The 25,842-nt window shown below is 42.8% G+C and overlaps 1 protein-coding gene across 1 annotated transcript in view; it reads left to right on the top strand.

The window, feature by feature from the left end:
• kdm5ba (lysine demethylase 5Ba) overlaps positions 1 to 25,842 on the top strand; it is an 85,766-nt gene that overhangs the window by 16,441 nt on the left and 43,483 nt on the right. Inside the window, exons 5-13 of the mRNA XM_061875487.1 lie at positions 10,526 to 10,651; positions 10,736 to 10,829; positions 10,905 to 11,002; positions 13,188 to 13,346; positions 15,250 to 15,369; positions 19,352 to 19,510; positions 19,573 to 19,754; positions 19,826 to 19,988; positions 22,969 to 23,088. Coding sequence (XP_061731471.1) covers positions 10,526 to 10,651; positions 10,736 to 10,829; positions 10,905 to 11,002; positions 13,188 to 13,346; positions 15,250 to 15,369; positions 19,352 to 19,510; positions 19,573 to 19,754; positions 19,826 to 19,988; positions 22,969 to 23,088 — 1,221 coding nt within the window. The remainder of the gene's footprint in view (positions 1 to 10,525; positions 10,652 to 10,735; positions 10,830 to 10,904; positions 11,003 to 13,187; positions 13,347 to 15,249; positions 15,370 to 19,351; positions 19,511 to 19,572; positions 19,755 to 19,825; positions 19,989 to 22,968; positions 23,089 to 25,842) is intronic.

The raw sequence follows: 25,842 nt of genomic DNA on the forward strand, positions 1-25,842 counted from the left end.
GAGGTATGTGAGTGTGAATGTTGTCTGTCTATCTGTGTTGGTCCTGCGATGAGGTGGCGACTTGTCCAGGGTGTACCCCGCCTTCCGCCCGATTGTAGCTGAGATAGGCGCCAGCGCCCCCCACGACCCCAAAAGGGAATAAGCGGTAGGAAATGGATGGAGGGATCCTTTTTTTTTAAAAACGATGAGCCAAATTGTCGACACAACACAAAAAACAACATTTTAGGTACTATGACCAATCCTCTATTCAGACTGCTGTACTGTATTTGTCCACCAGATGGCAATGCTATTTCCCATTTAAAGCATGCAGCAAGAATTTTCACCCTATTATAAGTGAAGTGAATTATACTTATAGAGCGCTTTTCTCTAGTGACTCAAAGCGCTTTTACATAGTGAAACTCAATATCTAAGTTACATTTAAACCAGTGTGGGTGGCACTGGGAGCAGGGAGGTAAAGTGTCTTGCCCAAGGACACAACGGCAGTGACTAGAATGGCGGGATCGAACCTGGAACCCTCAAGTTGCTGGCACGGCCACTCTACCAACCGAGCTATACCGAGCTATAGTTATTGATCCTGAAATGATAAGAGGTATGTTAGTGTGAATGTTGTCTGTCTGTCTGTGTTGGTCCTGCGATGAGGTGAAAACTTGTCCAGGGTGTACCAGGCCTTCCGCCCGATTGTAGCTGAGATAGGCGCCAGACACCAAAAGGGAATAAGCGGTAGGAATGGATGGATGGAGTGTGTTTAATATTGTTTAGAATGGTGATTATGTCAAATAAAATTCCCCCCTCACATAAAATGGTAGAAAAAAGTAAATACTGTATTTTAAGGACATAAGGCGCACTTAAAATCCTTTCATTTTCTCAAAACCCGGCGGTGCGCCAAATGTACGGAATCATTTTGGTTGTGCTTACCGACACCCACACTGTGAGTGACTATTTCCACTTCCGTGATTATCCGTCCAAAAGTCTTTATTAGTCCTCGTCTGGGGGCTGGAACATGTCCCGTGGGAGAAAGTTACACACAGTGCCTTCTGTTGAGCAGGTTCGAGTGAAAGACGACAACCATGACTCTCAACAAAAACTATTTAGGAGACTTGGAATATTGTGAAACATTTCTGGTGGTATTTTAATACCCATATTATTATTATTTTTTTTTTAAACGATTAGCCAAATTGTCAAAACAACTCACAAACCTACACTTTTGTTACTATGACCAATCCTTTATGTTCGGTGTTCTATTCAGACTGCTGTACTGTATTTGTCCACCAGATGGCAATACTATTTCCCATTCAAAGCATGCAGCAAAAATTTTCACCCTATTATAGTTATTGATCCTGAAATGATAAGAGGTAGGTGAGTGTGTGTCTAATATTGTCTGGAATGGGTGGTTATGTACACACACACACACACATAAAACAGTAGAAAAAAGTAAACATACCGTATTTTACGGACTATAAGGCGCACTTAAAATCCTTTTATTTTCTCAAAACTCGACAGTGGGCCTTATTATTCGGTGCACCGAATGTACGGAATAATTTCGGTTTTGCCTACCGACCTCGAAGCTATTGTATTTGGTACATGTTGACAAGATAAGTGTGACCAGTAGATGGCAGTCACACATAAGAGGTACGTGTAGACTGCAACAGGATGGCAGTCACACATTAGAAATACGTGTAGACGGCAATATGACTGAAGTACACAGCACCAACATTTTACATGTGAGACTTGTCCAGAGTGTACACTGCCTTCCGTCTGCAACGCAGCTAAGATAGGATCCAGCGACCCCAGCGCTCCAAATCTATCAAATGTTTTAGTACGACTTTGGTAAGCTATGAAGTGCCACTGGTTTTAGGAGCAGAGGAGCATGTTTGGCAGCGCACACACACACAGAGTACTTACAAGCAGACACATAATGCGCCACACATTTTCAATGGTAGACAGGTCTGGACTACAGGCAGGCCAGTCTAGTACCCGCACTCTTTTACTACGAAGCCACGCTGTTGTAAACACGTGGCTTGGCATTGTCTTGCTGAAATAAGCAGGGGCGTCCATGATAGCTTAACATATGTTGCTGTATGTACCTTTTAGTATTAATGGTGCCTTCACAGATGTGTAAGTTACCCATGCCTTGGGCACTAATACACCCCCATACCATCACACATGTGTAAGTTACCCATGTCTTGGGCACTAATACACCCCCATACCATCACACATGTGTAAGTTACCCATGCCTTTGGGCATTAATACACCCCCATACCATCACACATGCTGGACTTTGGCACATTTTTGAAAATTTTCAGGTGGAATTATTTCCCGTTCTTGCTTGATGTACAGCTTAAGTTGTTCAACAGTCCGGGGTCTCCGTTGTGATATTCATAATGCGCCACACATTTTCAATGGGAGACAAGTCTGGACTACAAGCAGGCCAGTCTAGTACCCGCACTCTTTTACTACGAAGCCACGCTGTTGTAAACATGTGGCTTGGCATTGTCTTGCTGAAATAAGCAGGGGCGTCCATGATAGCTTAACATATGTTGCTGTATGTACCTTTTAGTATTAATGGTGCCTTCACAGATGTGTAAGTTACCCATGCCTTGGGCACTAATACACCCCCATACCATCACACATGTGTAAGTTACCCATGCCTTGGGCACTAATACACCCCCATACCATCACACATGTGTAAGTTACCCATGCCTTGGTCACTAATGCACCCCCATACCATCACACATGCTGGCTTTTGTCACATTTTTTGAAGCTTTTCAGGTGGAATCATTTCCCGTTCTTGCTTGATGTACAGTTTAAGTTGCTCAACAGTCCGTGGTCTCCGTTGTGGTATTTTAGGATTCATAATGCGCCACACATTTTCAATGGGAGACAGGTCTGGACTACAAGCAGGCCAGTCTAGTACCCGCACTCTTTTACTACGAAGCCACGCTGTTGTAAACACGTGGCTTGGCATTGTCTTGTTGAAATAAGCAGGGGCGTCCATGATAGCTTAACATATGTTGCTGTATGTACCTTTTAGTATTAATGGTGCCTTCACAGATGTGTAAGTTACCCATGCCTTGGGCACTAATACACCCCCATACCATCACACATGTGTAAGTTACCCATGTCTTGGGCACTAATACACCCCCATACCATCACACATGTGTAAGTTACCCATGCCTTGGGCACTAATACACCCCCATACCATCACACATGTGTAAGTTACCCATGTCTTGGGCACTAATACACCCCCATACCATCACACGTGCTGGACTTTGTCACATTTCTGACAATTTTCAGGTGGAATTATTTCCCGTTCTTGCTTGATGTACAGCTTAAGTTGTTCAACAGTCCGCAGTCTCCGTTGTGATATTCATAATGCGCCACACATTTTCAATGGGAGACCGGTCTGGACTACGAGCAGGCCAGTCTAGTACCCGCACTCTTTTACTACGAAGCCACGCTGTTGTAAACACGTGGCTTGGCATTGTCTTGCTGAAATAAGCAGGGGCGTCCATGATAGCTTAACATATGTTGCTGTATGTACCTTTTAGTATTAATGGTGCCTTCACAGATGTGTAAGTTACCCATGCCTTGGGCACTAATACACCCCCATACCATCACACATGTGTAAGTTACCCATGTCTTGGGCACTAATACACCCCCATACCATCACACATGTGTAAGTTACCCATGCCTTGGGCACTAATACACCCCCATACCATCACACATGTGTAAGTTACCCATGCCTTGGGCACTAATACACCCCCATACCATCACACATGTGTAAGTTACCCATGTCTTGGGCACTAATACACCCCCATACCATCACACATGTGTAAGTTACCCATGTCTTGGGCACTAATACACCCCCATACCATCACACATGTGTAAGTTACCCATGTCTTGGGCACTAATACACCCCCATACCATCACACATGTGTAAGTTACCCATGCCTTGGGCACTAATACACCCCCATACCATCACACATGTGTAAGTTACCCATGCCTTGGGCACTAATACACCCCCATACCATCACACATGTGTAAGTTACCCATGCCTTGGACACTAATACACCCCCATACCATCACACATGTGTAAGTTACCCATGCCTTGGGCACTAATACACCCCCATACCATCACACATGTGTAAGTTACCCATGCCTTGGGCACTAATGCACCCCCATACCATCACACATGTGTAAGTTACCCATGCCTTGGGCACTAATACACCCCCATACCATCACACATGTGTAAGTTACCCATGTCTTGGGCACTAATACACCCCCATACCATCACACATGTGTAAGTTACCCATGCCTTGGACACTAATACACCCCCATACCATCACACGTGCTGGACTTTGTCACATTTCTGACAATTTTCAGGTGGAATTATTTCCCGTTCTTGCTTGATGTACAGCTTAAGTTGTTCAACAGTCCGCAGTCTCCGTTGTGATATTCATAATGCGCCACACATTTTCAATGGGAGACCGGTCTGGACTACGAGCAGGCCAGTCTAGTACCCGCACTCTTTTACTACGAAGCCACGCTGTTGTAAACACGTGGCTTGGCATTGTCTTGCTGAAATAAGCAGGGGCGTCCATGATAGCTTAACATATGTTGCTGTATGTACCTTTTAGTATTAATGGTGCCTTCACAGATGTGTAAGTTACCCATGTCTTGGGCACTAATACACCCCCATACCATCACACATGTGTAAGTTACCCATGCCTTGGGCACTAATGCACCCCCATACCATCACACATGCTGGCTTTTGTCACATTTTTTGAAGCTTTTCAGGTGGAATCATTTACCGTTCTTGCTTGATGTACAGCTTAAGTTGCTCAACAGTCCGTGGTCTCCGTTGTGGTATTTTAGGCTTCATAATGCGCCACACATTTTCAATGGGAGACAGGTCTGGACTACAGGCAGGCCAGTCTAGTACCCGCACTCTTTTACTACGAAGCCACGCTGTTGTAAACACGTGGCTTGGCATTGTCTTGCTGAAATAAGCAGGGGCGTCCATGATAGCTTAACATATGTTGCTGTATGTACCTTTTAGTATTAATGGTGCCTTCACAGATGTGTAAGTTCCCCATGCCTTGGCCACTAATACACCCCCATACCATCACACATGTGTAAGTTACCCATGCCTTGGGCACTAATACACCCCCATACCATCACACATGTGTAAGTTACCCATGTCTTGGGCACTAATACACCCCCATACCATCACACATGTGTAAGTTACCCATGCCTTGGGCACTAATACACCCCCATACCATCACACATGTGTAAGTTACCCATGCCTTGGGCACTAATACACCCCCATACCATCACACATGTGTAAGTTACCCATGCCTTGGGCACTAATACACCCCCATACCATCACACATGTGTAAGTTACCCATGTCTTGGGCACTAATACACCCCCATACCATCACACATGTGTAAGTTACCCATGTCTTGTTCACTAATACACCCCCATACCATCACACATGTGTAAGTTACCCATGTCTTGGGCACTACTACACCCCCATACCATCACACATGTGTAAGTTACCCATGCCTTGGGCACTAATACACCCCCATACCATCACACATGTGTAAGTTACCCATGCCTTGGGCACTAATACACCCCCATACCATCACACATGTGTAAGTTACCCATGTCTTGGGCACTAATACACCCCCATACCATCACACATGTGTAAGTTACCCATGTCTTGGGCACTAATACACCCCCATACCATCACACATGTGTAAGTTACCCATGTCTTGGGCACTAATACACCCCCATACCATCACACATGTGTAAGTTACCCATGCCTTGGGCACTAATACACCCCCATACCATCACACATGTGTAAGTTACCCATGTCTTGGGCACTAATACACCCCCATACCATCACACATGTGTAAGTTACCCATGCCTTGGGCACTAATACACCCCCATACCATCACACATGTGTAAGTTACCCATGCCTTGGGCACTAATACACCCCCATACCATCACACATGTGTAAGTTACCCATGTCTTGGGCACTAATACACCCCCATACCATCACACATGTGTAAGTTACCCATGCCTTGGGCACTAATACACCCCCATACCATCACACATGTGTAAGTTACCCATGCCTTGGGCACTAATACACCCCCATACCATCACACATGTGTAAGTTACCCATGTCTTGTTCACTAATACACCCCCATACCATCACACATGTGTAAGTTACCCATGTCTTGGGCACTAATACACCCCCATACCATCACACATGTGTAAGTTACCCATGTCTTGGGCACTAATACACCCCCATACCATCACACATGTGTAAGTTACCCATGCCTTGGGCACTAATACACCCCCATACCATCACACATGTGTAAGTTACCCATGCCTTGGGCACTAATACACCCCCATACCATCACACATGTGTAAGTTACCCATGTCTTGGGCACTAATACACCCCCATACCATCACACATGTGTAAGTTACCCATGCCTTGGGCACTAATACACCCCCATACCATAACACATGCTGGCTTTTGTCACATTTTTTGAAGCTTTTCAGGTGGAATCATTTCCCGTTCTTGCTTGATGTACAGCTTAAGTTGCTCAACAGTCCGGGGTCTCCGTTGTGATATTTTAGGCTTCATAATGCGCCACACATTTTCAATGGGGGACAGGTCTGGACTACAGGCCGGCCAGTCTAGTACCTGCACTATTTTACTACGAAGCCACGCTGTTGTAAACACGTCGCTTGGCATTGTCTTGCTGAAATAAGCAGGGGCGTCCATGATAGCTTAACATATGTTGCTGTATGTACCTTTTAGTATTAATGGTGCCTTCACAGATGTGTAAGTTACCCATGCCTTGGGCACTAATGCACCCCCATACCATCACACATGCTGGCTTTTGTCACATTTTTTGAAGCTTTTCAGGTGGAATCATTTACCGTTCTTGCTTGATGTACAGCTTAAGTTGCTCAACAGTCCGTGGTCTCCGTTGTGGTATTTTAGGCTTCATAATGCGCCACACATTTTCAATGGGAGACAGGTCTGGACTACAGGCAGGCCAGTCTAGTACCCGCACTCTTTTACTACGAAGCCACGCTGTTGTAAACACGTGGTTTGGCATTGTCTTGCTGAAATAAGCAGGGGCGTCGTTGATAGCTTAACATATGTTGCTGTATGTGCCTTCACAGATGTGTAAGTTCCCCATGCCTTGGACACTAATGCACCCCCATACCATCACACATGCTGGACTTTGTCACATTTTAGAAAATTTTCAGGTGGAATTATTTCCCGTTCTTGCTTGATGTACAGCTTAAGTTGTTCAACAGTCCGGCGTGTCCGTTGTGATATTCATAATGCGCCACACATTTTCAATGGGAGACAAGTCTGGACTACAAGCAGGCCAGTCTAGTACCCGCACTCTTTTACTACGAAGCCACGCTGTTGTAAACACGTGGCTTGGCATTGTCTTGCTGAAATAAGCAGGGGCGTCCATGATAGCTTAACATATGTTGCTGTATGTACCTTTTAGTATTAATGGTGCCTTCACAGATGTGTAAGTTCCCCATGCCTTGGCCACTAATACACCCCCATACCATCACACATGTGTAAGTTACCCATGCCTTGGGCACTAATACACCCCCATACCATCACACATGTGTAAGTTACCCATGCCTTGGGCACTAATACCCCCCCATACCATCACACATGTGTAAGTTACCCATGTCTTGGGCACTAATACACCCCCATACCATCACACATGTGTAAGTTACCCATGTCTTGTTCACTAATACACCCCCATACCATCACACATGTGTAAGTTACCCATGTCTTGGGCACTACTACACCCCCATACCATCACACATGTGTAAGTTACCCATGCCTTGGGCACTAATACACCCCCATACCATCACACATGTGTAAGTTACCCATGCCTTGGGCACTAATACACCCCCATACCATCACACATGTGTAAGTTACCCATGTCTTGGGCACTAATACACCCCCATACCATCACACATGTGTAAGTTACCCATGTCTTGGGCACTAATACACCCCCATACCATCACACATGTGTAAGTTACCCATGTCTTGGGCACTAATACACCCCCATACCATCACACATGTGTAAGTTACCCATGCCTTGGGCACTAATACACCCCCATACCATCACACATGTGTAAGTTACCCATGCCTTGGGCACTAATACACCCCCATACCATCACACATGTGTAAGTTACCCATGCCTTGGGCACTAATACACCCCCATACCATCACACATGTGTAAGTTACCCATGTCTTGGGCACTAATACACCCCCATACCATCACACATGTGTAAGTTACCCATGTCTTGTTCACTAATACACCCCCATACCATCACACATGTGTAAGTTACCCATGTCTTGGGCACTACTACACCCCCATACCATCACACATGTGTAAGTTACCCATGCCTTGGGCACTAATACACCCCCATACCATCACACATGTGTAAGTTACCCATGCCTTGGGCACTAATACACCCCCATACCATCACACATGTGTAAGTTACCCATGTCTTGGGCACTAATACACCCCCATACCATCACACATGTGTAAGTTACCCATGTCTTGGGCACTAATACACCCCCATACCATCACACATGTGTAAGTTACCCATGTCTTGGGCACTAATACACCCCCATACCATCACACATGTGTAAGTTACCCATGCCTTGGGCACTAATACACCCCCATACCATCACACATGTGTAAGTTACCCATGCCTTGGGCACTAATACACCCCCATACCATCACACATGTGTAAGTTACCCATGTCTTGGGCACTAATACACCCCCATACCATCACACATGTGTAAGTTACCCATGCCTTGGGCACTAATACACCCCCATACCATCACACATGTGTAAGTTACCCATGCCTTGGGCACTAATACACCCCCATACCATCACACATGTGTAAGTTACCCATGTCTTGGGCACTAATACACCCCCATACCATCACACATGTGTAAGTTACCCATGCCTTGGGCACTAATACACCCCCATACCATCACACATGTGTAAGTTACCCATGCCTTGGGCACTAATACACCCCCATACCATCACACATGTGTAAGTTACCCATGCCTTGGGCACTAATACACCCCCATACCATCACACATGTGTAAGTTACCCATGCCTTGGGCACTAATACACCCCCATACCATCACACATGTGTAAGTTACCCATGTCTTGGGCACTAATACACCCCCATACCATCACACATGTGTAAGTTACCCATGTCTTGTTCACTAATACACCCCCATACCATCACACATGTGTAAGTTACCCATGTCTTGGGCACTAATACACCCCCATACCATCACACATGTGTAAGTTACCCATGTCTTGGGCACTAATACACCCCCATACCATCACACATGTGTAAGTTACCCATGCCTTGGGCACTAATACACCCCCATACCATCACACATGTGTAAGTTACCCATGCCTTGGGCACTAATACACCCCCATACCATCACACATGTGTAAGTTACCCATGTCTTGGGCACTAATACACCCCCATACCATCACACATGTGTAAGTTACCCATGCCTTGGGCACTAATACACCCCCATACCATAACACATGCTGGCTTTTGTCACATTTTTTGAAGCTTTTCAGGTGGAATCATTTCCCGTTCTTGCTTGATGTACAGCTTAAGTTGCTCAACAGTCCGGGGTCTCCGTTGTGATATTTTAGGCTTCATAATGCGCCACACATTTTCAATGGGGGACAGGTCTGGATTACAGGCCGGCCAGTCTAGTACCTGCACTATTTTACTACGAAGCCACGCTGTTGTAAACACGTCGCTTGGCATTGTCTTGCTGAAATAAGCAGGGGCGTCCATGATAGCTTAACATATGTTGCTGTATGTACCTTTTAGTATTAATGGTGCCTTCACAGATGTGTAAGTTACCCATGCTTTAGGCACTAATACACCCCCATACCATCACACATGCTGGCCTTTACACTTTGCGCCTAAAACAATCCAGATAGTTAATTTTCTTTTTGGTCTGGAGGACACCACGTCCACAGTTTCCAAAAACAATTTTGAAATGTGGACTCGTCAGACCGCAGAACACTTCTTCCACTTGGCATCAGTCCATCTTAGATGAGCTCGGGCCCAGGTTGTGAAGGCAACACCTTATTTACATAAAATCTTATTATGAAAACAAAGTGTGCAAAAAAAAAGAAGTGTGAAGTGCCTTGAGGAACGCCTCGGTTATGGAAATCCCAAGTTAGGACCCAGCTGGCCAGGTTGGAAATGTCAATGCAAGGATCTGCCAAAGTGTTTACGGTGGTCCAAGCCCCTCTATAGAACAGGAGCGCTCGAGGTTTGTAGGAAAAATGTTTTGAACTGAACCTGAGGCCTAGAATGGTGTCATTCCTTTTTGTAAGTTTGTCAAGACGTAGCGTGTCGAAAACTAAACTTGTCATCCTTTTTTGGTCCTTGCTTGCTTTCCAGAGAGCCACCTTGACCAACGACACTAAAGACAAGGTGTACACCCCACACGACCTGCCGCAGCGCCAGTCCGTGCAGCCCCAGGAGATCTGCAGCATAGCTCGCCGTGCCAAACGGATGCGATCTGAAGTCAGTGTGGTTCTGCCCGCTTCTCTTTTCAGTTTCCTCTTCATGTAACGTCCCCCTTCCCTTCCCCCATCCGCACTTTTGCAGAGAGGCTATGGTAAAAGTGAACTCAGGGACGTCTGTGAGAACCGCCCCAATCTCCGGAGGAGAATGGGAACGTATGTTGCCAAGCCAGAGCCTGGTAAGAAAGAGGACTCTCGAAAGGTTTTTCATTATTAAGTGGTGTTCAAAGCCTGGTTTTATGGATGTGTTTTAGTGAGAATGGCCGTGAAAGAGGAGCCGGTTGAACATAAAGTTGCTGTAATTTGTGAAGAAACTGTGTCACGTACCACAAAGGATGGTACGACAAGTAAAGTGAGTATACCACAGCGTACCCTCTATGGAGTGCCACACCTGACACATTTTGGAAGAAATGCATCATTTTACATAGGGATGTCTAATAATATCGGACTGCCCATATTATCGGTCGATAAATGCTTTAAAATGTAATATCGGAAATGATCGGTATCGGTTTCAAAAAGTCAAGATTATGACTTTTTAAAAGGCCGCTGTACGGAGTGATAAACGGACGTAGGGAGAAGTACAGAGTGACAGTAAACCTTCCTTTGCGTGCCGGCCCATTCACATATCTATGGCTTTTCACACACAAGTGAATGCAATGCATACTTGGTCAACCAGCCATACAGGTCACACTGAGGGTGGCCGTATAAACGACCTTAACACTGTTACAAATACGCGCCAACGACAAACACATTTTGGGAGAACATCCGCACCGTAACACAACATAAACATAACAGAAGAAATACCCAGAAGCCCATGCAGCACTAACTCTTCCGGGACGCTCCAATATTAAGTTCAAGTACCAAGGATTGTCACACAAACACTAGGTGTGGTGAAATTTTTCCTCTGCATCCCTTTTTCACCCCTTGGGAGGTGAGGGGAGCAGTGAGCAGCAGCAGTGGCCGCGCCCGGGAATCATTTTCGGTGATTCAACCCCCAATTCCAACCCTTGATGCTGAGTGCAAAGCAGGGAGGTAATGGCTCCCGTTTTTATAGTCTTTGGTATGTCTCGGCCGGGGTTTGAACTCACAACCTACCAATTTCAGGGCGCACACTCTAACCACTAGGCCACTGAGTAGGTGTTATACACCCCTCCACCCCAACCTCCTCATGCTCTCTCGGGGAGAGCATGTCCCAAATTACAAGCTGCTCTGTTGGCCCTGCGATGAGGTGGCGACTTGTCCAGGGTGTACCCCGCCTTCTGCCCAGTTGTAGCTGAGATAGGCGCCAGCGCCCCCGCGACCCCAAAAGGGAATAAGCGGTAGAAAATGGATGGATGTTTTGAGGCATGTTAAAAAAATAATGCACTTTGTGACTTTAATAATAAACATGGCAGTGCCATGTTGGCATTTTTTTCCATGACTTGAGTGGATTTATTTTGGAAAACCTTGTTACATTGTTTAATGCATCCAGCGGGGCATCACAACAAAATTAAGCATAATAATGTGTTAAGACTGTATATGTCAGTATCTGTTGATACCGTAATCGATAATTAAGAGTTGGACAATATCGGATATTGGCAAAAAAAACAACATTATTGGACAGCTCTATTTTTACATATATTAGCCGCACCGGATGAGAAACTGCAATGAAATATTTAGTAAATATTTATTTACATACATTCATTGTTTCCAAACAGTGGTTGGGACAAGGCAGTAAAACGGCGGGTCAAACAAAACCGAACTCATCATCAAGGACCCACTGGCTGCGAATGCTATCTCTTTAGTCAGCCAAACAAACTTAATAATTCCACGGTGACGTTTTGGTGAATTTACGCAGGAATTTGTGAAACTGAAACAATAGAAAAAGAATGCCATTGTAAGTTAATAATGCTAGCAAAGAAACTCAAAAACCTGTTAGCATATTAGCTAATACGGCTAAAAACACTCAAAAACTCCACTGCGACGTTTTGGTGAATTTACGGAGGAATTTGCATTTTAAGTTAATAATGCAAACACAGATACTTGTAAAGCCTGTTAGCATATTAGCTAATATTAACAACGCTAATTCAATGACATTACAATAGCACATACAAATATACATGAAGTTACTCCTATAGACATCAAACATGGTACAGTTTACTAGGTAATACTTGTTTTAGTTATATTGTAGAAATGCTGTGGACGAATAATAGACCAGGCTGGTGTTGGACTTTCAGGAAAAAAAAGGCACAAAATAGGAAGGACATTTTTAACCCGCAGCGCCTGCAGTGAGCAAACTTGTCCAAAAGATGGCGCCAGAGCAATAACAATAAAACCTTTCCAGTGTCTGTGCTGAAAACTACTTGTTGAATACAAAACCATTATATCCATTAGCAACGACAAATCCTATTCATCTGCCACGTCATCTAACAAGCTGCAGGGTTCAAAGCGTGGGGAAAAAGTGGCGGCTTATAGTCTGGAAAATACAGTACATGCATACTGTAGTTAAGTCGTGATGGTTTTTTTTGTTTTGTTTAAAGACTCGTTTGTTTACGCAGGTGGAGCAATACATGTGCCTGGTGTGCGCCACAGGAAGTGATGAGGACCGCCTGTTGCTGTGTGACGGCTGCGATGACAGCTACCACATCTTCTGTCTCATACCCCCCTTGCACGAGGTTCCCAAAGGAGACTGGAGATGCCCCAAGTGCCTGGCGCAGGTGAGGGAGTCAAACCCTAATAAGAAACCTGTGCTGTGACTAGAGATGTCCGATAATGGCTTTTTTGCTGATATTCTGATATTGGCCAACTCTTGCTTACCGATTCCGATATCAACCGATACTGATTTATACGGTTGTGGAATTAACACATTTATTACGGTAATTTTTTGTGATGCCTTGCTGGATGCATTAAACAATGTAAGAAGGTTTTCCAAAATAAGAGAACAACTTCAACTCAAGTTATGGATAAAAATAGCCAACAGAGCACTGCCATATTTAATATTGAAGTCACTAAGTGCATTATTTTTTTTAACATGCCTCAAAACAGCAGCTTGGAATTTGGGACATGCTGTCCCTGAAGTAATCCTGATAGCCACTACAACTATGGGAAATACTATCCTTTGACTTTCACAAAGTCTAAGTTGGGCAGCACGGTGGAAGAGGGGTTAGTGCATCTGCCTCACAATACGAAGGTCCTGAGTTCAATCCCGGGCTCAGGATCTTTCTGTGTGGAGTTTGCATGTTCTCCGCGTTACTGCGTGTGTTCCCTCTGGGAGCTCCGGCTTCCTCCCACCTCCAAAGACGTGCACCTGGGGATAGGCCCCTCCCACCTCTAAAGACATGCACTGGGGATAGGTTGCTTGGCAACACTAAATGGTCCCTAGTGTGTGAATGTGATAGGCTGAGATAGGCTCCAGCGACCCCAAAAGGGACATGCGGTAGAAAATGGATGCATGTATGGGAAGTTTAAGTCTAAGAAAGTGCATTATTCTTAATTTTTTTTAAACATGCCTCAAAACAACAGCTACAAAAACAATGAATTAGATTAGATTAGATAGTACTTTATTTATTCCGTCAGGAGAGTTCCTTCAGGAAAAACAATGAAGGCACACAGCTTCAGTCCAGAGTATACCAGAGTAATAAAGTACACAATAGCATAGTCCTCCTTTAGTGCGAGACTGCCTGGTATACTGTATAACAGGACATTATAAACTGGGCTCAATCTGCCCTGCTCTAAGGTATTTGTATGAGTAACACAGATGTGCTGCAAGCTGGTGGTGAGTGCTTGAAGTGGCCGAACAGCCAGCCAGCGCTTCTGAAATACTGCGTTGAGACAGGGCATCTGTTCACTCCAAAGTGTGCCTCATGCAGAACAGACTAACCACACCAAACTCCACCGTAGCTTTTGACATATTGCGTGCGTTGTACCTGACCACAACGTGAGCTTTCGCTCTGGGGTGATTTTTGCTGTATTTTTGTTTTTTCTCGGCGGAGTCTTTAAGTGACAACTGTGTGGTACTACTTTTTATTCGGTGTTTTCTTTTCATCCATCTTCCACTTGTATTCATCGTGTATCACCTTATGATTCTTGAAGAGGTGGGAGATCTAATTGTTTGTATCAAAGGAAGACGTCTTGGTTCATCCTTGCATAACCAACTTTTGGCAGTCATTGCAAATTCCCAGTTTTTTATGCATCAGACACTTTAAAATAATAGACATGATGTCGTTAGTCAGTCATCGAGCTAGCTCGCTTGTTAGCCACGGCTACAGCACCGGCAACAACACACTCTTGTTGTTGTTATGCTCCGCTCGCTGCGGATTGATGAGATCATCAAGCGTCGCCAGGAAACCTCTCATGCTGCAGTCGTCAACTCCTGTGTTGCGTTTGAGGGGAGAGGGAAGGTATTGCTGACTGGGTTTCTATCCATGTTTTACCGGATATGTACCGCTCTGCACAACGGCGTTTTAAAAAGTCATAAATGTAACTTTTTGAAACCGATACCGATAATTTCCGATTTTACATTTTAAAGCATTTATCGGACATCTCTATCTGTGACCAAATGACAGCATAAAGCAGCATTTCAAGGTGTTTGCATTCAACGCAATATGTTTGTGTCGGCAGGAATGTGGCAAACCTCAGGTGGCGTTTGGCTTCGAGCAGGCCAGCAGGAGCTACACCCTGCAAGCCTTCGGAGACATGGCCGATTCCTTCAAATCGGATTATTTCAACATGCCAGTTCATGTGAGTGTGGAAACCTCGTTGCCGGTTTTGTCTACATGTTTGCAGACTTCTCAGAGGTTTTTTTTTTTAGGATAGATTGTAACAAACTGGTAGAGGGGAGTTCCATTGGACAAAGGAGGACTTCAGTCTGTTCTGTTTTTGAAATAATGACACATGCTCTCAAGGTCATTCACAGTCAATGTTGGACTTTTTTTTTTGGACCGCAGATGACTCCATTTTCATATAAAAAGCGCACCGGATTATAAAGTGCATTAAAGCCGTCATATTATGATTATTTTCTACATGTAAACACTTATTTGTGGTGTACTAGGGTTGTACGGTATACCGGTACTAGTATAGTACTGCAAACTAATGAATCATATTCTGTACTATACCTGCTCTAAAAAGTACCAGTCCCAGCCCCGCTTTTTTTTTTAACGGGCATAACAGCGCCTCGTCATCATTGCTGGTCTTAAGAGCAGAGGAGCATGTTTGGCAGCGCGCACACACAGAGTACTTGCAAGCAGACAGTGTGTGGACAGAAAAGGGAGAATGGACGCATTTTGGTGTAAAAAATAAAGATAAAGGTGAAGTTATTACAGTGAAACACCCCCAGGAAAAGGTGCTTTAAAACATGGCCAGCGACTCCGAAAGTGACAAACTGTAGTAAATGGATGGATGGAGGGATAGCTAGCTATCGGCTAACGTCCATCCACAGTCAGCAGTGTTTTAGCTACTTCTAAATCACTAATCCTGGCATCCATGGCGACAAAGTATGTTTCTTACAAGTATCATTATCACTGGAGGACGAGGAATAGCTCAACATGCTTCACTACACACTGTGGGACGATACAATAGCTCACCAGTGTCACAATGTAAACAGACGCCATGGGTGGATCTACACCTGACATCCACTATAATACAAGTACAAGAGTGTATCTAGTCGATACTACCATGATTACATCGATATTATTTTAGCATCACAAAATCTTTTTTCGTTTTTTTTTTTTTAAATGTATAGTATGTTTAGAAACTCAAGAAATATGTACCTGGACACAAGAGGACTTAAGTTATGACCATTTTATGATCCTGTATCTACTTGGTATCGGATCAATACCTAAATGTCTGGTATCACCCAAAACTAATGTCAAGTATCAAAGAAGAGAAGAATAAGGGATTATTAAATTTTAACAGAAGTGTAGATAGAACATGTTGAAACAGAAAATAAGCAGATATTAACAGTAAATGAACAAGTAGACTAATAATACATTTTTACAGCTTGTCCTTAATAATGTAGACCAAATGACACAATATGTTACTGCATACTTCAGCAGACTAATTAGGCGTCTTTGTTTTTTTACTTACTACTAAAAGACAAGTTGTCTAGTATGTTCACTATGTTATTTAAGGACTAAATTGCAATAATAAACATATGTTTCGTGTACACTAACATTTTTTGTTAAATGAAGATGAAAGCTGATGTTTTTCAAACCAATAAATTCATGTATTTGAACCATTTAAATAAGCTTATAAGTGATAAAATTATTGTTAAATAGTGGAAGTATTTATTTGGATTAACTTTTGACAGTTACGACCACCTGTGAGCCGTCCCGGTTTTGTCTTTCCTTCCCGGCGACCTCCCAGTTCTTTTCTTTTCATGGATTTTGCTCTCCATAAAAAAAAATCCTCACCCGTACTGCCGCTACTACAACGCTCTGGTTATTTTGACTCAAGCCTGCACAACACAGAACTTAAATAGAACTTTAAGAGCACACAGCTGGTCACACTTCCTCATATTTTCTGTCAAATCTTGAAAAAGGTCACGCTGAAAAGAGCCAGAGTTGTTTTTATTCTCATACAAACAATTGAACAGGATTTGTGTATTAGTGTCAACAGCAGGTGGTGACACTGTGGTTTCAACATACATCAAGTATTGTCATACTTGGGTTGAGTTGATGGTACATACGATTGCTTCCCACAGCTTAAAGATGAGTACTTGTTTAGTTCTCCCGATATTAAGAACTGTGTGAGAGGTAGACATCAAAGAAAAGAGCCAGAGTTGTTTTTATTCTCATACACACAATTGAACAGGATTTTTGTATTAGTTTCAACAGCAGGTGGTGACACTGTGGTTATAGCATACATGAGGTATTGTCATACTTAGGTTGTGTTGATGGTACATACGATTGCTTCCCACAGCTTAAAGATGAGTACCTGTTTAGTTCTCCCGATATTAAGAACTGTGTGAGAGGTAGACATCAAAGAAAAGAGCCAGAGTTGTTTTTATTCTCATACACACAATTGAACAGGATTTTTGTATTAGTTTCAACAGCAGGTGGTGACAATGTGGTTATAGCATACATCAAGTATTGTCATACTTAGGTACATGCGATTATTTCCCACAGCTTAAAAATGAGTACCTGTTTAGTTCTCCCGATATTAAGAACTGTGTGAGAGAGAGATATAAAAGAAAAGAGCCAGAGTTGTTTTTATTCTCATACACACAATTGAACAGGATTTTTGTATTAGTGTCAACAGCAGGTGGTGACACTGTGGTTATAGCATACATGAGGTATTGTCATACTTAGGTTGAGTTGATGGTACATGCGATTATTTCCCACAGCTTAAAAATGACTACCTGTTTAGTTCTCCCGATATTAAGAACTGTGTGAGAGGTAGACATCAAAGAAAAGAGCCAGAGTTGTTTTTATTCTCATACACACAATTGAACAGGATTTTTGTATTAGTTTCAACAGCAGGTGGTGACAATGTGGTTATAGCATACATCAAGTATTGTCATACTTAGGTACATGCGATTATTTCCCACAGCTTAAAAATGACTACCTGTTTAGTTCTCCCGATATTAAGAACTGTGTGAGAGGTAGACATCAAAGAAAAGAGCCAGAGTTGTTTTTATTCTCATACACACAATTGAACAGGATTTTTGTATTAGTGTCAACAGCAGGTGGTGACACTGTGGTTTCAACATACATGAGGTATTGTCATACTTAGGTTTTGTTGATGGTACATACGATTATTTCCCACAGCTTAAAAATGACTACCTGTTTAGTTCTCCCGATATTAAGAACTGTGTGAGAGGTAGACATCAAAGAAAAGAGCCAGAGTTGTTTTTATTCTCATACACACAATTGAACAGGATTTTTGTATTAGTTTCAACAGCAGGTGGTGACAATGTGGTTATAGCATACATCAAGTATTGTCATACTTAGGTACATGCGATTATTTCCCACAGCTTAAAAATGACTACCTGTTTAGTTCTCCCGATATTAAGAACTGTGTGAGAGGTAGACATCAAAGAAAAGAGCCAGAGTTGTTTTTATTCTCATACACACAATTGAACAGGATTTTTGTATTAGTGTCAACAGCAGGTGGTGACACTGTGGTTTCAACATACATGAGGTATTGTCATACTTAGGTTGTGTTGATGGTACATACGATTATTTCCCACAGCTTAAAAATGACTACCTGTTTAGTTCTCCCGATATTAAGAACTGTGTGAGAGGTAGACATCAAAGAAAAGAGCCAGAGTTGTTTTTATTCTCATACACACAATTGAACAGGATTTTTGTATTAGTTTCAACAGCAGGTGGTGACACTGTGGTTATAGCATACATCAAGTATTGTCATACTTAGGTACATGCGATTATTTCCCACAGCTTAAAAATGACTACCTGTTTAGTTCTCCTGATATTAAGAACTGTGTGAGAGATAGACATCAAAGAAAAGAGCCAGAGTTGTTTTTATTCTCATACACACAATTGAACAGGATTTTTTTATTAGTGTCAACAGCAGGTGGTGACACTGTGGTTAATAACATACATGAGGTATTGTCATACTTAGGTTGAGTTGATGGTACATACGATTATTTCCCACTGTTTAAAAATGAGTACCTGTTTAGTTCTCCCGATATTAAGAACTGTGTGAGAGATAGATATAAAAGATCCGAGCGTCTGAGTAGTCTTAATCTCTGAACCCGTTCCAGATGGTTCCGACGGAGCTGGTAGAGAAGGAGTTTTGGCGTCTGGTCAGCACCATTGAGGAGGACGTGACCGTAGAATATGGAGCGGACATCGCCTCGAAGGAGTTTGGGAGTGGTTTCCCAGTGAAGAACAGCCATTTTGAAGTGTCTCCCGAGGACGAGGTATGGTGGCGATGTCATCGAGTACATTTCAGAAATACAAGACACATGCTTGTGTTCTTCAGCATTACCTGAGGAGTGGCTGGAACCTGAACAACATGCCGGTGCTGGACTCCTCGGTGCTGACTCACATCACAGCAGACATCTGTGGGATGAAGTTACCCTGGCTCTACGTGGGCATGTGCTTCTCCTCCTTCTGCTGGCATATCGAGGACCACTGGAGCTACTCCATCAACTACCTGCACTGGTACACGCTCCTTTTGTGTCTCGCAACACCGTGTCAGTAGAAATGTGTGGAATGGTGTCTTGACCGTGCAGGGGCGAGCCAAAGACCTGGTACGGCGCCCCCGGTTATGCTGCGGAGCACCTGGAGTCGGTCATGAAGAAACTAGCGACTGAGCTCTTTGAGTCGCAGCCAGACCTCCTCCACCAGCTGGTGACCATCATGAATCCCAACACGCTGATGAACAATGGCGTTCCGGTAAGGAGCTCCCTGTTGCATCCAATGTCTAAATGTGACCTCTCGTCTCCCCCAGTGACCAGAAGATCAAGTTGTTTGTTGCTTCTGTTGTCATCTACACCAGGTCTGGGCAATTGTTTTGACTTGGTGGGGGAAATGAAAAAAAAAAACTCACCACCATAATAACATTAAATTACAGTAGTGTAGTACAGTGGTCCCCAACCACCGGGCCGTGGCCCGATTGGTACCGGGCCGCAGAATATTTTTTTTATTCATTTTTATTTATAAAAAAAAAAAATAATAATAAATAAAAATATTTTATTTTTATTAAATCAACATAAAAAAACACAATATACACTTACAAATAGTGCACCAACCATAAAAACCTCCCTTTTTCATTACAAAGAAAAAAATTATTAAGCGGGACAAATTATTAAGCGTTGACCGGTCCGCGGATACAAAAAGGTTGAGGACCACTGGTGTAGTAGACCTAAGTATTCATCAAGTACCACCATAACAACAACATTAAATTACAGTAGTGTAGTAGACCTAAGTATTCATCAAGTACCACCATAACAACAACATTAAATTACAGTAGTGTAGTAGACCTAAGTATTCATCAAGTACCACCATAACAACAACATTAAATTACAGTAGTGTAGTAGGCCTAAGTATTCATCAAGTACCACCATAATAACAACATTAAATTACAGTAGTGTAGTAGGCCTAAGTATTCATCAAGTACCACCATAATAACAACATTAAAGTACAGTAGTGTAGTAGACCTAAGTATTCATCAAGTACCACCATAATAACAACATTAAATTACAGTAGTGTTATAGACCTAAGTAATCAAGTACCACCATAATAAAAACATTAAATTACAGTAGTGTAGTAGACCTAAGTATTCATCAAGTACCACCATAATAACAACATTAAATTACAGTAGTGTTATAGACCTAAGTAATCATCAAGTACCACCATAATAACATTAAATTACAGTAGTGTAGTAGACCTAAGTATTCATCAAGTACCACCATCATAACATTAAATCACAGTAGTGTAGTAGACCTAATTATTCATCAAATACCACCATAATAACAACATTAAATTACAGTAGTGTAGTAGACCAAAGTATTCAGCAAGTACCACCATAACAATATTAAATTACAGTAGTGTAGTAGACCTAAGTATTCATGAAGTACCTCTATAACGACCGACATCAAAGTACAGTAGTGTAGTAGCCTAAGTATTCATCAAGTACCACCACAATGACCAACATTAAAGTACAGTAGTGTAGTAGATCTAAGTATTCATCAAATACCTTAACGACCAACATTAAAATACAGTAGTGTAGTAGACCTAATTATTCATGAAGTACCTCTATAACGACCAACATTAAAGTACAGTAGTGTAGTAGACCTAAGTATTCATCAAGTAACACCACAATGTTGTTGTTTACTGTTTTTAATGTAACCTTGCTGCTGCCCTTTTGGCCAGGTCTCCCTTGGAAAAGAGATATTTGATCTCCATGGGATTTTACCTGGTTAAATAAAGGCTAAATAAAAAATAAAGGAAAAATGGTCTTAGCTTTTACTTAGAAATGAAATCCATGCCAGCTCCTTCTGATCAAAAGCATCGATAACTTGTTTATAAAAGTCTTCCTTATCTTTCTTCAGTTTTAAAAGTCTCTCAGAAAACTGCTGTCAGACCGCTGCTATCAGTTAGCCCAGGTGCGGGCGACAACAGAATTATCCTCGGACAACTCCCCGTCCGTTCTGCTCCGTGGGTGAGCTCTTTATCCCACCGCTGCCAACATGAAGTGTTAGTTATTGTATAACTAATACACTGGGTATTTATGACTGGAACATGCTTTGTTTCAGCCCGGTTGTTTACATAGCCAGCATAGGTCCGTCGTGCGCCCCGCCGCGTCATATCCGTCCCAGCACAACCACGTCACTCATTTCACTTCTTCTGCAGCCGAGTCGTCTCAAAAAGGATCACTAGCGCCCTCTACCACCAGGCGGCGGGAGTCATTTAATGACTCATATTTGACAGACGCAGCTACGGTATTGTGACGGTCTCAAGCCGTCGTCTTGCGGGTTCCCAGGACCACCAAGGAAGGACATGGCTTAAGCAGTTTGACTTTGTTTATTTTTCAATAAAACCTCAGTCCAGGTCGCTCTTCTGCTCCTCCTCTCTGCTTGCTTGCCGCCATCTTGGGGAGGGCTACAGCTAGCGTGCCCTGCCTGTCTGTCGGGACCGTCTGCTCCACAGGTATATTAATAAAACATAGCTGCTTACTGTTCTTTTTAGCATACCAATATTCAATAGCTTGGACCTTAAATCCTACTGAATAGCTCTTAATCTTCTTCACTTTATGCGATTTCAAATTATTGAAATCAGCCTCCTCCATTTTGAAAATGATGACAGGGGATATGTCACTCATGACGTCACAAATACGAAGCATGCGCTAATTATTTTGCGAACCGAGTTTGACCCGGCAGTAATTCAAGGAAATACGCTATTCATCAAATACCTTAACGACCAACATTAAAATACAGTAGTGTAGTAGACCTAAGTATTCATGAAGTACCTCTATTACGACAAACATTTAAGTGCAGTAGTGCAGTAGGCCTAAGCAGTCATTAAAAACAAGGCAGCGGTTTTATCTAACAAGTATAGTTCATATATATTTGGTCACTAACATTACGCATAGTTTGAACAGTAACACTGTGTTTAAATATTTAATGAAGTGATTCTTTGGTGTACCACTACAGTTACTGTTCTAAGAAATAGCTCAAGTTAATATTGAAGTTGTGTGTAATTCCTATTGAACAGCAATCACGTAATCTACACCAGCACAATTACATGATTCAAGATAAAGTATTATTGGACTAGGATTGGTGATGTCATCAGTGCAGGTGCACCCTACTGTCAGGTAAGCGGATACAGCAGGAAAATGACATTTTTATTTCCCATGTCTTTTTCAAAACCGCAGATCTATCGCACCAACCAATGTGCAGGAGAGTTCGTCATCACCTTCCCCAGAGCCTACCACAGCGGCTTCAACCAGGGCTTCAACTTTGCTGAGGCCGTCAACTTCTGCACCATGGACTGGGTAGGGAGAGCTCACCCATAAGCACACACTGCACCGCACCTTTACATGTTTATTGATATCCAATACCGGTGGGACGGCAGCAAAGACAAAATATCGATTATATTGTCTTGCATATTCAAGCAGTCACATTTTATTTGTGAAAGACTCAAAATAAAAGGCTCAAAATCCAGTTAACAGCTAAATCAGGGGTGCCCATTACGTCGATCGCGAGCTACCAGTCGACCGCGGGGGGTGTGTCAGTCGATCTCCAGCCAGGCTTTTAAAAAAAATAGACCTAAAAATGAGTGATCATCAATCTTCACCAAGACGTCACTTAAATGACATTCACGGTACCGGAGGGTCTTGTGAGATGACGCTGGCTGCTGCAAGATCATTATTATGAAAATATGACCGAGAGGAAGGCCAGAAACACTTTTTATTTCAACAGACTCTCGCGCCGTACCTTCCGTCAAAACTCTAAAGGCCGACTGCACATTTCCTATCTTCACAATAAAAGCCCTGCTTCATGCTGCCTGCTCTAACTAAATAAGAGTCTCGGAAAACTGGCGTGCACAAGCGATCCCTCAGAAAGCTGGCGTGCACATCACTTTCCGAGACTCTTATTTAGTTAGCGCAGGCAGCATGAAGCAGGGCTTTTATTGTGAAGATAGGAAATGTGCAGTCGGCCTTTAGAGTTTTGACGGAAGGGACGGCGCGAGAGTCTGTTGAAATAAAAAGTGTTTCTCGCCTTCCTCTCTGTCATTTTTTCATAATAATGAACTGGCAGCAGCCAGCGTCATCTCACAAGACCCTCGGGTGCCGTGAATGTCAATCAAGCAAGCTACGGAATTTGCCGCCAATGTTTTTCTTGTAAAGTGTATGGAAGCTGGATGAATTAGATGCCAAAAACCAACCACTTTCATGTGGTATTGTACAGAAAGGACAACTTTTTTTCTCCTCCATTTGAAAATGTGGGCGTTATCATCATTACTGTCTGATTCCAATCAATGCAAGTCATCAGAATCAGGTAATACACCAACTTATATTCTTGTCTTTGTGAAAGAAAGACATCTATATGTGTTACACATGTTTGTATTATCATTAAACACATTTAACTTGTTTACAAAAATGTCTCTTTCATAAATAAATAAATATAAATGATATATATAAATGAGGTAGATCCCCTCGAGTTGGTCAATTGAAAAGTAGCTCGCCTGCAGAAAAAGTGTGGGCACCCCTGAGCTAAATGTTCTCCAATAAGCACACAAGGTCTTCTCTTATACACTAGTGGAGTAATTCAGGCTGTTTGGAGCTAGCGCCTACACAACAACTAAGCACACAAGCTCGACATATGTACATAAGTGTCCTAAATTGTGAATGATATTTATATAGCGCTTTTTCTCTCGTGACTCAAAGCGCCTTACATAGTGAAACCCAATATCTAAGTAACATTTAAAACCAGTGTGGGTGCCACTGGGTGTAAAGGTATGTAAAGTGTCTTGCCCAAGGACACAACGGCAGTGACTAGGATGGCGGAAGCGGGGATCGAACCTGGAACTCTCAAGTTGCTGGCACAGCCGCTCTACCGAGCGAGCTACACCGCCCCGTAATTGAACAACAATTCAGTCTAAACATTTGTCAATATAAACAAGCGTTAAATAATTTAAGTTGCATATTACTTTTACATACAAAGACTCCAGTAACAAACGTGTCCGCGTCATGCACTGAACTTAATAGATAATGGTGGCCAGAAAATGTATCACCACGCCACTTCATTTTAAAGACAGCGCAAGTCTCCAGAAGCCTATCAATAAATAGGTCAGTGTTTTTTTATTTGAGTCATTTCATTTGTTCAAGCCTTTTAGTTAAGGTTAAAGTACCAATGATTGTTAGACACACACAAGGTGTGGCACAATGTGTCCTCTGCATTTGACCAATCCCCTTGTTTACCCCCGGGGAGGTGAGGGGAGCAGTGTTTGTGTTTTCCTGTGCTTTAGTTCCTGTCTTGCGCTATTGTTTTGGTGGCCCTTTGGTGTTCTTCTATAGCAGTTTCAGGTCTTCCTTTGAGCGCTATTCCCCGCACCTGCTTTGCATTAGCAAGCCAGATTATTTAAGTTGTTGCTATCGTTCTTTGTGTGGACATTGTTGATTGTCATGTCATATTCGGGTGGGCTTTGTGGACGCCGTAAGTTTTTGCTGGCGTCCAGCATGTTGTTCCTGTTTAGTTTGTAGCCAGTTCAGTTTTACTTTCGCTTTGCATTGCCTTTTCCTTTCCCTTTCGTTCATTTTTGGTTGAAGCGTTGGTAGAGTGGCCGTGCCAGCAACCTGAGGGTTGCAGGTTCGATTCCCGCATCCGCCATCCTAGTCACTGCCGTTGTGTCCTTGGGCAAGACACTTTACCCACCTGCTCCCAGTGCCACCCACACTGGTTTAAATGTAACTTAGATATTGGGTTTCACTATGTAAAGCGCTTTGGGTCACTAGAGAAAAGCGCTATATAAATATAATTCACTTCACTTCTTACCTGCACGCTGCATATTGGGATCAAAACAAACTATCCCCGTCTCACCCGACACAGGAGGTCCTTCATGCCGACAGCCATCAGACTGTATAATGCACATGTTCCTTCTTGACTCCACTTAAATGTAGAATATATTTATATTATTCATATATTATGTATAATATATGATTTAAATGATATTCTTTATGATTATTATTGTCTATTGTGAGCGAACTGTGGTGCTGAATTTCCCCCAGGGATCAATAAAGTACTTT

This window comes from Nerophis ophidion, linkage group LG16, assembly GCF_033978795.1.
Source record: "Nerophis ophidion isolate RoL-2023_Sa linkage group LG16, RoL_Noph_v1.0, whole genome shotgun sequence".
In the NCBI taxonomy this organism is placed as follows: domain Eukaryota; kingdom Metazoa; phylum Chordata; class Actinopteri; order Syngnathiformes; family Syngnathidae; genus Nerophis; species Nerophis ophidion.